The sequence below is a fragment of the Protopterus annectens genome, chromosome 6.part0 (assembly GCF_019279795.1).
Source record: "Protopterus annectens isolate FY-2018-M chromosome 6.part0, PAN1.0, whole genome shotgun sequence".
In the NCBI taxonomy this organism is placed as follows: domain Eukaryota; kingdom Metazoa; phylum Chordata; order Ceratodontiformes; family Protopteridae; genus Protopterus; species Protopterus annectens.
This window is the reverse complement of record NC_056737.1, coordinates 189,443,258-189,455,727: the sequence shown is the minus strand read 5'-3', so window position 1 is coordinate 189,455,727 and position 12,470 is coordinate 189,443,258. Positions and strand designations below refer to the sequence as shown.

Sequence of the window (12,470 nt, the reverse complement as noted above, 5' to 3'; positions counted from 1 at the left end):
AGTATGTGGCTTTTATGACATGCACATTAGTAACTCTCTTCCTACCTTGCATGTAATGTATGGTCAGTTTTATTGCTTGCCTTTATATTTTGCTTATTTTGTATTTCACATATTGTACTACTTTATTGTATCAATATTTGTAACCATTGTTCAGTTTAAGTCTCTTTATGTGTACTGTGTAGCTTTTCTCCCTTGGCCTCCACTGAAAATGGGCTCATATCCTGTCGGACTTTCCCGCTAAACAAATGTCAAATAAATAAATGTTGTGCAAGCATGGCACGATCAGAGGCTGTCTGAAGGTCATTTATGAAAATCTTGAGAAGCAGAGGCCGTAAGATTAATCCCTGAGGCATCCCTTACCTTAACTAGATGAAATTAGGAGTAGTTTGTACTCTTATTTGATGGCTTGGTGTCTTTTTAAAAGATATCTGCTCAAACATTGCAGGGCTCATTTTGAGAGGCCTGTGAGTTTGCTCTTGAAGGAGTATGCTGTGTGAGACCACATCAAATGCTTTTGAGAGATCTCAGATTAGAACAGACTATTTTGCTGTTGTTTCTGTTGAAGTTCATAGTGTTCATGAAGTCCAAAAATGTTGTTACAGTACTTGATTGGGTCTGAAGCCGTGTTGTGTTTGGAAGTTAATTTCATTGTCTAAGAGATAATGAAGCATTTGGTACAGACTCATTTCTCATGGACTTTTGAGAGGGATGGATGGATGGCAGTTAGGCAGTAGTTAGGTAGTTCCTCAGAGTTGCCCCCTTTAAGTAATGGTAGGATGTAGGATCTTATTCAGGTGGCTGGAATGTACTGTTCCTAGACTGACCTGCTGAGAAGAATGGAAACTGTGGCAGCTATGGCTTCTGCAGAAATCTTAAGATACTCTGCAGTCAGATATGTGGGTTTTAATTTTTTGGAGCAGTTTTTTGATTTTATCTGTTGCAAATGGTTTTATGATAAAACTAGCATTGGGAGGAGTTGGGTGCAGGTTGTTGATCATGTAGTTGTGGTGTTATAATCGAGGTTGGTGATGATTTGAATAAGGTGAGTATTGAAGTTAGTGGTAATAGTTTCAGGGGGGAGGTAGGGGAGTGAGTTGGCTCTTTGGTCCTACCTTAGTTGTACTTTTGCAGTGTCAGTAGCTCAGCAGGTATTAGACACTTTGCCCTTGGTACAGAAGGCTGTGAGTTCTATCCCACGCCAAGTAGTTGGTTTAATTTTCCAGTACTGACACTGCAGTGCAGCATATGGGGGGAGGGCTACACTGGAGTGCAGTGTCCTTTGGATGAGATGTTAAACCAAGGCCTCATCTGCTTGTGTTGATCATATCTTGGATGGATGTAAAAGATCCCAAAACACATATCGAAAACTAGCATTGGGAGGAGTAGGGTGCCTGGCCAAATTTCCCCTAGTCAGTATGAACACCATTTTGGGTGCCCCCAGAAAAAAGGCCATTGGTCTAGTGTGGCTGACCTAGTCAACAAGTTGTAAATAAATACATTCTTGGGGGAAGCAATTTATTCATTTTTGGTAACTTGGTACTGCAGGATACAGTTTAGAGCAGAGGTTAATTTGCATGCCTATTAATTATTCCAGTTTACCTCTCAGATTAACATCCCATTGTTTTCTTATATTTCAATGACTGACATCAGTGGTTTGTTATACATTCAAGCATGACTGGTCATGCAGTCCCTGGGCTAGCCACTCACAGTTCAACAGTATCAGGGGCCATTGCTGTACCATTTAAAATGCTATGTAAATCACAAAATTATTGTGTCTTATGTCTGCATATCTTTGTTAATACATAAAGATGTATCACTAGTGAAAACAGACATTTTATATGTGCCATTAAAACATGATATGCATCACTGTCTGGGAATGTGTGTACCATGTATATGATGATACTTAGTGGTCTGAATCCCCAGAGTGACACTGAGGTTGTTTCAAAAATGGCCCTTGGCTTATCCATGACATTAGGGCTATATGGTTGGCAGCTATGTGCTCAGTAGTAACACCTTGTACGTGGCAGTTTAAGGTACCTACAGTGACGCATTATAAATCGCAGACCTTCAGATATTCACTTTTGCTAATTAGCTGCATGTTGTACCACTCACCAACATTGTTCATAAAGTATACAGTAACAAACTGGCCAATGACAGCTAAAAATCTACTGCCTTTGAATTGAGTTAACATTCCATTTATTTATCACAGTGGACTAACACTACACCTTTTCTCTGAATTTTCCTAAAGAGTTATCTGTTGTTATGGAAGTCTGTGAAATTCTCTATCTTTGAATTTATTGGAGTGTGACTGTACTGGAGTCTGTGTCACTTGAAAATGCCTTTGTTCAGGTTGACTTTCAATCTTATGTAGTTTTTCATATTTTCTCTTTGACTCAGATCTAGTGCTGTATTAAAAAAAAAAAAAAGTACCAGGCTGAAATTTTTTCTTGTTGAGCTGTTTGTTGTTTACACATATGTGTATGTATATATGTACATGTATTAAATCTCTGTTTTACTTTTCAGATAAACATATTTTTGCATGGGGTAATGGTGGAAATGGACGCCTGGGAATGACCCCAAATGACAGACCATTGGCTGGCTCAGAGGTCTGTGTATCGTGGCCCCGACCCATATTTGGATCTCTGCACCATGTCCCAGACCTTTCTTGCTGTGGTTGGCACACCATCATCATTGTTGGTAAGTTATTGGTTTTCAGAGTCTGACAACCAATTTCCTGGACAGTTGAGTTTTCCATTTGTCCCACTGTTTCTCCTCTTACTGTTCATGTATTGGATTGTCAGCTGTAATTAACTGTATAAATTGCAGTTAGGTTGCCCCCAAACCATACTTTGTCCTGCTTTTTCTGCATGTAATGCATGTGTTAAAGCATGGTGCATTTATTGTTTTATTTAGTGTCTAACATATCTGAGTTTATTACTTTCTAGTCTTCTCTTCGTCCAAAGAGGGAGGGTCTCACAAATGTCTTTATCAGTTGAATTTTATGACTGCATTTCTCAAGTTTTTGGAATTGAATGCATATGCACAAACAACACAATCCTAAAACTGCTTGCAAAGTAGTTTTAGTATTAAAATTAACCTCCAATTATTGCATATTAGCAGCTTGTAGTTACTATTGCTAAGCTGTAATGGCAAAATATAAAAAAGTAATTATTGTCTTGGTAGGCAAGATCAAAGTATGGCCTTCACCCATGTACTTATTTAAGAGGAGCAACAGTATAATTTGGCAGATGTTTTTATCTTATTATATGACAGATGTATTTGAATGTGTATGTTGTAGTGCTGGTAGAATAAACATAGTTTTGAGAAGTACCTCATTTGGGTCATCATTTTGTCTTTCATTTACCCAGTTTCTGGTTTCATTTTTCTTCCATTCATTATATTGATTGTTCCTTCAGGTCAGGCTCTAATCCTTTTTGTCAATAATATGCTCTTATATTTGAGTTGATTTGTGTTGACCCAGTTACATAGTCTTCAGGATGGACAAGTAAACATTTCAGTGACATTGGATGATGTAGAAGGATGAATTGGTAGGTAACTTTACTGGGAAGAAAGTTTGGAAATCGTGGAGATTAGTCAAAATTACTGAAAATTCATCACCTATGTATGTATGTACTCAAGAGCATCAAGGTTGTATGCTTCCATGAATGAGCAGGTATGAATGGGAACAAATTAACAGATGCCAGACTGTCTGCGTTCTTGACAAGCTTCAGGAAGAAGATAAGGCACAATGTGTGGATGAGTTTCCTCTTAGATGCCAGAAGGATACTCTTTGCTGCTTGGTAAACTACTGGCAGAATTTTGTAATCTCACATTGGTAACTGAAATGCTGTAGCAGAGCTGGAGTCTGCTGATAGTGGACGTTCTTCATGTTTCAGTGTTGCAGTCATTACATTTGGTTAATCTGCTGGCAGATTGCCCTCAGTCGGCCTGATTAACAAAGTCTTGGGTCCTGCGTCGGTTGCTGTCCCTTCTTCCATGACGTCAGGTCATCAGAGGTATAAAACATGCAGCCGACGCCATTACATCAGTCTTTCTTGCCGCGCGGTGCCCAAAGCAGAAGCAGTTCGCAAGTGCCGGTCGGCCGACTCCTGAAATTTTCATTTTCGAGTTTCAGAACTGAAGTCTTTAACTAAAAGCTAAGTACCCCGTTGGGGAAACTTTTTCTTGCTCCTTAGCGATGTCAGTAAAAGTTAATTGCATTACTTGTGGGAAGAAAATACCTCATAAGGATTTTCATTTATACTGTACTCCTTGCCTAGGCCCTGACCACAATGTACCTTGCTGTCGGTTTTGTGCTAAATTTAATCAACGCACTATTAAATGTCAGTATATTTTTGCTTCTAAATATTTTGGCTCACGCTTTAATTATCCAGAAATGTCATCGGTTAGCAATCCGACTACTGGAATACCTAAAAAACGCAAAGAAAAAGACAGAGACAGGCCGTCGAGGTCCAAAACTGACAACACTTCTCCTAAGCCAGTTCTCAGTGAGGTGCTTTCGCAGCCCCTGATACCCGCTACTTCTGATTTGCAGGCCTCTACTGAGACCCATTCGGAGTCCGGTATGCCGCGAGATGCTTCAGTTATGAAACCCGTGGATGTCTCTACCTTAGATGGGTCCGGAGCCGCTGTGCAGGCACCAGCTTCTGAGGGTGTTTTCAGGCCTACAAAACTAAGGCCAAAATCTAAATCTATGTCTAGAACAATTATGCCTGGGCCACATGTGCAGGCCCCTATGCCTAAAAAACAAATGATCAAAATGGCTGAAGATTTAATTACTCTGATCAGGGGAAGCCAACCCCCGTCTTCTAAGAGGCCTAGGCAAGACTTTGATTATGAATCTTCTGAACAGGATTCTATTTCTTATGACTCCTCTAATGAACAGGATTTGTCTATACCTACTTATGAGGACTCTGATGCAGAAGATTCCATTCCTTCTGCTTCTCCCCCTGAGGATTTTTCTTTTGGGGAAACTTTACATACCTTACGGGAACATTTCCACTGGGAAAGTCAGGATTTCTCTGAATCTAAAAAGAGACTTAGAGATTTTCTTCTTCTTCCCCAACATAGGCCTTTGGCTATACCTCCTGTCCTAGACATTGTTGATGACGTTTTTTCAGAATCTAGTATGTCTCCTTATTCTCTGCCTCCAGCTCCCTGTAAGCCAGACAGACACTACAGGGTTCCTGACTCCCACAAATTCCTTTTCAAAAATCCTATTGCAGACCCTGAAACCATTTATCAGTGTCCCAAGGGCATTAATGCCTCTACTGCTAAAATTCCTACCCCTTCTGATAGAGATTCCAGGGCGCTGGATAGATGGGGTAAGAAGGTTTTCACTTCTGCAACCTTGGCAATCAGGGCTTTAAACTGTCAATTTCATATGGTTAAATACCAGCAGCATATCATGGGACTGCTTAAACAGAAAATGATGTTAATTTCTGACTGTGGAAAATAAAGTTTTACAGGATTTATTGCATTCAGCTGAACAAGTTGGAAAACGTACTTTGCAATGTGGTTTTGATTCTTTGGAGGCCTCTTGCAGGGCTGCTGTAACTGGCTCTGTGCTAAGAAGGCATGCTTGGCTCAAAGATCAAACTCTGCCTGATCATGTTAAAGCAAAGTTGTTGGATGCTCCTTTACAACAGGACCATCTCTTTGGTAATAAGGCTGAAGAAGTTTTAAAAAAAGATGGAAGATAAAGCTAAATCTATATAAACTGTGAAAGATTTCTTACAAGTGCAACCTCCAAGATTTAGTAGGCACTAGCCTACTAAGAACTGGTCCTTTCCAGTTCCTTCTAGAGCCACTCAAGTCAAACCCAGACATTCCAAAGGCTCCAGGTTTCAGTCACAAGGGACTTTTAGAACAAAACAATGGGGTGCTTCCTCCTCCAAATCTGGTAACAACAAGGCACCTCCCTATGGTAAGCAGTCTCAATGACTTCCCTCTACACTTACCAAGCACGTATCTTTCAGCCACCCCTTTGGAGGGAAAACTGGCACTTCATGTAAGAAACTGGCAAATTATAACCCAGGACAAATGGGTTTTAAATATAGTATCCCAGGGATACAAATTTTATTTCCACATGTTGCCAATCCTGAACGGATCATTCAGCTGGAAAAACCTATCAGTCTATACCTTTCTCCCTCTGCCTCTGCTCTCCAAAGTTCTACTAAAAGTCAAACAGGACAAACCAAAAATGATTTTGATTGCTCCAGACTGGCCTCGCCAACACTTGTACCCACTCCTGCACAATGTGTCACACCTTCCACAGTGGCACCTGCCTCAGACACCTTACTTACTGTCTCAGCAGAACAACCAAATTCTGCACACTCGGCTCCAAACTTTGAATCTTGCAGCGTGGCTAATCACCTAAATTCACCCTTGGCATCCCTCAGTAAACCTGTGATGGATGTCATTTTGGAGGCAAGAAGGCCTAGCACTAGAAAATCTTATGCTGACAAATGGAAAAGATTCTGTGCCTGGAATCAGTCAAAAGGGATGAGCACAACAGTGCCCAGTATTTCTCAGATTTTACAATATTTAACTGAGATGCTTCACAAGGTCCTGTTCTTTTCTTCCATAAAAATCCATGCCTCAGCCATTTCAGCTCATTACGGTAAAAGAACCTCCCGTCTTCTCTCATCCACTGCTAAAGCAGTTTCTCAGAGGGGCCAAAAACTTAAGACCACCCAGGAGAGCTCCAACCCCTGCCTGGAACCTCAATTTTGTACTGGAAAAACTCACTCTCCCTCCTTTCGAGCCAGCTGCTACTGCAGACTTAAAATTTCTCTCTTGGAAAACAGCTTTCCTTTTAGCAGTCACTTCATCTAGAAGGATTTCCGAATTACAGGCTCTTATGGCAGTGGAGCCTTTCATTATTTTTCATGCGGACAGGTTGTCTCTCAGGACCAATCCATCCTCCATGCCTAAGGTGGTATCCAGTGTGTCTCTTAATCAGACAATTCATTTGCCAACTTTCTTTCCCAATCCACAGAACAAGGGAGAATGGATTCTGCATTCATTGGATGTGCACAGACAACTAAGATTTTACTTAAACAGGACAAAATCTCAAAGAAAATCTGAACAACTACTGGTGGCATTTGCTGCAGGGGCAGAATGAAATGCTATTTCAAAGCAGACTATTTCCAAATGAATAAGCCATTGTATTAGTTTCTGCTATATGCACCATGGTAAAACTATCCCCCAGGGAATCAGATCTCATTCCACCAGGGCTGCATCTACTTCTACAGCCTTTCTCAGAGGTGTTCCTACCAGAGACATTGTAGAAGCTGCTACCTGGAGCTCAGTTCTTACGTTCACCAAACATTACCATTTACCTTTCTTCTCTAAATCCAGAGCTGGCTTTGCCTCTGCTGTCCTGCAGGGCCTTATAGCTGGTCCTAGTGCTGTATAAATCCATCCTCCCAACATCTACCCAAATGTAATGACTGCAACATTGAAACACTAAGAACATGGTACAGTTGTGTACACTTGCCATAAATCTAGATGTTCGAGTGTATTCACTGTTGCAGTCCTGGTTACCCTCCCTCCAACCCCCTGTTTTTTCTCTTACTATACCTCTTTTTTCCTTGACTATGCTTAAAAGCCTTTTTGGTGTATTTGCTTTTGTTTGGAGGTATATTTTTGTGTTTTAAATTACTTAAATATTTGGCTCCCCATTTGGGGGGGCACCTGACATCTGGGGCAAGAAAAACGGATGTAATGGCGTAGGCTGCATATTTTATACACCTGACGACTTGACGTCATGGAAGAAGGGACAGCAACCAACGCAGGACCCAAGACCTTGTTAATCAGGCCGACTGAGGGCATCCTGCCAGCAGATTACCCACATGTAATGACTGCAACAGTGAATACACTCGAACATCTACATTTATGGTAAGTGTACACAACTGTACTTTGTTTCTTAAACGTGGATCTAGAAATGTATTAAATAAGTAGAGGCTTCCATTACAGAGCAGGTCTTACAAAGATATTCTGTATGACAGGCTGGTGGAGTTCTTGAACGCTGGTTCTCTGGCCATTGGTAAACAGTAGAGGTCTTAGCATTCCAGCTTGATGTAGTTTTGTGACTGAGTCACAGGCTTGTGGAACCAGGAGGGTGTCTGGAAAAAATAAAGGATAGGGGGTGAAGTTCATACTGTGGTGGTTTGGAAAGTGCCCATCTGATTAGAAGTAGGGATTGGTTGGTTAGAAAGAAAAGTAACTAAATATTGGATTGGTACAGAATGTGGTGCTGAGTGCTGCAGTAGTCGTGTTTTATTGTGTCTCTGTCAGGTATTGTATTGGGTTTGGTGGGGACTTGCATAGCGGACAGATGTGACGATAGTGATTCATTATTGGGGGAAAACAGATTTATCCTATCTAGAGAAGGTATCCAGAGAAAACTTAGTCTATTAGTTGGATTGCCGTAAGTAGGATGGAGAGGGAGAAGGGTTTGAATATAGTTATTCCAAAGCAGAGTCATGCTGTGAATGTGACAAGTCATTAGTCAAGATTGATAGAGGGCTGGGCTGAGTAGTGGAAGGGTTCTGGGCAGCTGTCATCCTTCCATTTTACAAGGCTTTATTAAGACCATTGTATGACTGTTGTGTATAGCTCCATATGTTATATATGGAAGGAAGCTAGTGGTGTATGTAATGTATGCAACCTGGTTACTCAAATGATGAGTGGAATGGAGGAAACTGGTTATGAAGGGAAACTTGCTAAGTTGTGCTTGCATACAGTGTAAAAGGAAGGGAAACAGGATACATTTTGTACAAATTGGACAGAGTAAGTAGGTGGAGAAGAAACATGAGTGCCATTTAGAAAAGGGCAGACTCAAGAAACATTTCATGAAATATCACATAGTCAGATAGATTTTAGGGCCATGGAATGCACTGACTGAGAGAGTTGTGCAATGTAAGTTATTAGTTTCTGTCCTGTTTGGAACAGAGCAAGAGCTGGATAGGGACAGTTGCAACCCTCAGATGTAGTCAGTAGACTACAAGAATCCTTATGTCAGCATGTTCCTATGTTGTCATATGTGGGATCTTCCGATGTTCATCATGATGCAGTAGCCTAAACTGTATGGGTTATATCCTGCCAAGGATACAACAGCTGGCCAACTTCCAAGCACCGAAACTGTTAGCTCAAGCAGTGGACTTACTGGACCACATATTTACAAATCCATCTAAAATATTGAGATGCTTATGTAGGACAATCCTAAGTGATTTGGGTATTGTTATCATGTCATAGGGATAGGGGTATATTTTCCAAGGTCTGACTATATTTGCTAAGAAGTGAGAACCCTCAGTCCACTTAGTAGCAGGTACAGGTTCATTAGGAATTTATTACTGGACATACAAAAGGAAGCCGGGTTATAGAATTTTTATGCTTGTGAAAGAGGAGGATATTTGTCAGGGTGGTTTAACAGTGTAATTGCCATCTGGAGGATTGTGAGGGCCAGTGTATTTTGGAGTTCCAAGCATTTGTTAGACCTGAGGGATACTCTGTGGTAGGTACTGGATGGTGTCTGGATGTAAAAAATAAGACACGATAGTCGACTGGTTAGAGTTATTTGGTTAGGTTTGAACTTTGGTCGGTATAAAGTTTAGGCTAGAAACTAGAAAAGCTGTAGCACGTGATTTGAGGATTGAGAAAATGTCAGGCACATTAAAGAGAAAAAAGCTTGCAGTTACATTGTTAGATGGCTCTTGAGATGTAGATGTTGAACTTAAGCATTACGTCTCATGTGAATATATGTAATTTGAATATAGGTACTGTTTTTAGGGGTTTGGTCCTTGTCTGTTACTTTATAACATAAGTTAGGTGGGAAGTTCAGACCTGGATAGGACAGCATACGTTTGTTTGCTGGTTTACTTGTGCATGCAGTTTAATTTGAATTTTAAGTTCTGTCAGTTTTTTTTTTTTGTGGAATTGAAGGCATTCTGGAGTTTTGCTCTGATTTGCAGAAGTAATCCTGAGGTATAGTACATTGTTGAGTCATCTGTGTATTGGATAAAAGAAATGAGATGACAGGACTTGGGCATTTATTTCCAACTATTAGGAATAGGAAGTGTCTAAGAACTTAACCCCTGGAGGGCTGTGAATTGAACTGGGTAGGATAGGGTAATTTGATTTTACTGTGACTTGCCTCACGTTATTGGCTAGATAGCTATATAATCAGTCGATGATGATGTAAGCCAGGTATAGTTTAGAAATTGGAAAGATGTGAATATTGTGGTTGACTATATCAGAAGCTTTTGATAGGTCAAGAAATGTATACCCACACAACGGCTATTGTTTATTTAATTGGTAAAGGCAGGTAGGACTTTCTCAGTACCAGAGCCTCATATGAAATCATTCTGTATATTGGATAGCAAGTTATGGTTGTTGAAGTGTATTAACAGTTGATGATGGATACATATTTCAATGTCTTTGAGAGTGATATACAAACAGCAATGGGAATTAGTTTACCTAACGTAGTGGATGTCAACCTTTGAGCATAAGAATTGTAATAGAGGACTGCCAGGGAGTGGTTAATGTAGCCTAAGTGTACTTATATGTAAAATAATATCAGAACTGAATATACAATTGTTTTGGTAGCATGTTTTCAGGTATGAAGCAAGACTGTCTGAGGAGAGGGAAAAGTTTTGTTTTTTAAATAGCTTTCAGACTGTAGATGTAACAATGGGGCAAGGATGACAATGCTGTGATCACTTTGGGGATTTAACTGTGGTGATGCCTGACCAGTGATGATGGCTGTGGGCAGTAAGTGTTGTGGTGATTGGGATTATGCAAAAAATGCTGGCATAACTTTGTAGCTGTCCACCAAGGAATTTGAAATTAGAGGTATAGTGCATTTGCCAGAATTGTTTGGGATTGTACAAATATTTCCACTGCAGGATGGTATAGTAGTAATTGTTAGGTTTGAGAAAAATAGTGATATGACTTTATTATGTAGTTGTCACTGGGAAGATTGTATTTAAGCAGAGCCATGTTTGAAGTCTTTCCAAATGTAATCACACTCCATCTTTATTTATTTTTTAATCAAATGCAGTCTTTATTTACCAGCTCACATTTTTCTTCTTCTGTGTAGCCCTCATTCATGATGCACAATACTCTCCTGGTGAATTGCCCATTAATTTTGAATTCTTATATTCTGCCCCTTAATCAATACTTAATCAGGCATGAATGAATACCAGGAGTTTCTGGAATCATTCTTTTTGTAACTTCAAAGATGCTGTTCATATACTTAAGACAGACATTTTGAAGTGTACTTTTACCCACTTCTTCTAGTTGTTTCTTACAGCATACTTCTTTTCCAGCCAGTAACAATTTTAATACATTCTTAATTTGCAGTAACTCAACATCTCATAACAGCATCTTAATCTTAAAAAAGGAGCAGAAAAACAAGGAAAAATACAGAAAAAATAACCCTGATCTGATGTAATTTTTCATTCATCCGTAAACGTATGGGTCTCCGATCCTCAGATCCTACTCGACCAATTTCTTTAAATGTCTTGGATCTGACTCTTGAGTGCCCCCCTTTACCCATAATTCCCCTTTCTTGCCAAATTGCCTCTGATCTCATTTTCTGCTCTAACGATTTGGTTAGGATTGTGTTCTGTCAAGCTCTAGGGTGCCTTGTTATGTACTGTGAGTAAATATTGAATTTATTTTTTCTGTTTCCTATTTATAATCTCTTTAGCCCTTCCCCTCTTTTATCTTCGTGGATACCATATAGGTAATTGTTTGTACCATCATTGGTACTAGGCCTTCTCTCATTCTTTCTGTACCTCTTGAGGTATTCTTTCTACCATTGTTGATAGATAATCTTTATTCTTTCATTTATCCTTTGCGAAAAAAAACAAAAACTCTTTGTATACAGTAACTTTTAGAGTTTCTCTTTTTTGATACTATTGACTTAGTTGTTGGTATGGCTGACAAGCCTACTGAGTTTAAGGGCACTTCCTGTGGGCATACAATGCCCAATTCTGATGCCCACAGGGAGTGAGTATGTTGTTTAGGCCCTTCTCATTTGCAGGTGCCTTGCGAGATATGCTCCAGCTTTAATTCGAGGGCAATGCAGTGATGGGTGAAATAAGTTAGTCCTGAAGAGCCTTTTGCCAGCTTCTTCCTTCACTACTACTTCGGGGGCTCAAACCCCTTAAAAAAGCAAAGTTCATCGGAGCCTAGGGAGCACAGGAAGCAATCTCCTGGACCTGCTCCAAGTTTGAAGCCGTCCTCCAAAGTTAAAAGTGTCAAATTTGACACCTTCGGAGCTAACAACCTCTGCAGTTAAGTCTCCTTGGATCCAGAATCTTAGATATTTTCTGGAGCCTGTCTCACCTAGACTTAGGCCTCCATTTTTACAGGAGACTCCCAGAAAGTCGTCCCACCCTCCTTCCACAACTTCTTTAATCAGGTTCTCCCAAAGTCTT

The 12,470-nt window shown here is 40.2% G+C and overlaps 1 protein-coding gene across 1 annotated transcript in view; it reads left to right on the top strand.

Annotated features, from left to right (window-relative positions):
• NEK9 (NIMA related kinase 9) overlaps positions 1-12,470 on the top strand; it is a 1,697,515-nt gene that overhangs the window by 1,197,648 nt on the left and 487,397 nt on the right. Inside the window, exon 17 of the mRNA XM_044073912.1 lies at positions 2,524-2,697. Within this exon, the coding sequence (XP_043929847.1) occupies positions 2,524-2,697 (174 nt within the window). The remainder of the gene's footprint in view (positions 1-2,523; positions 2,698-12,470) is intronic.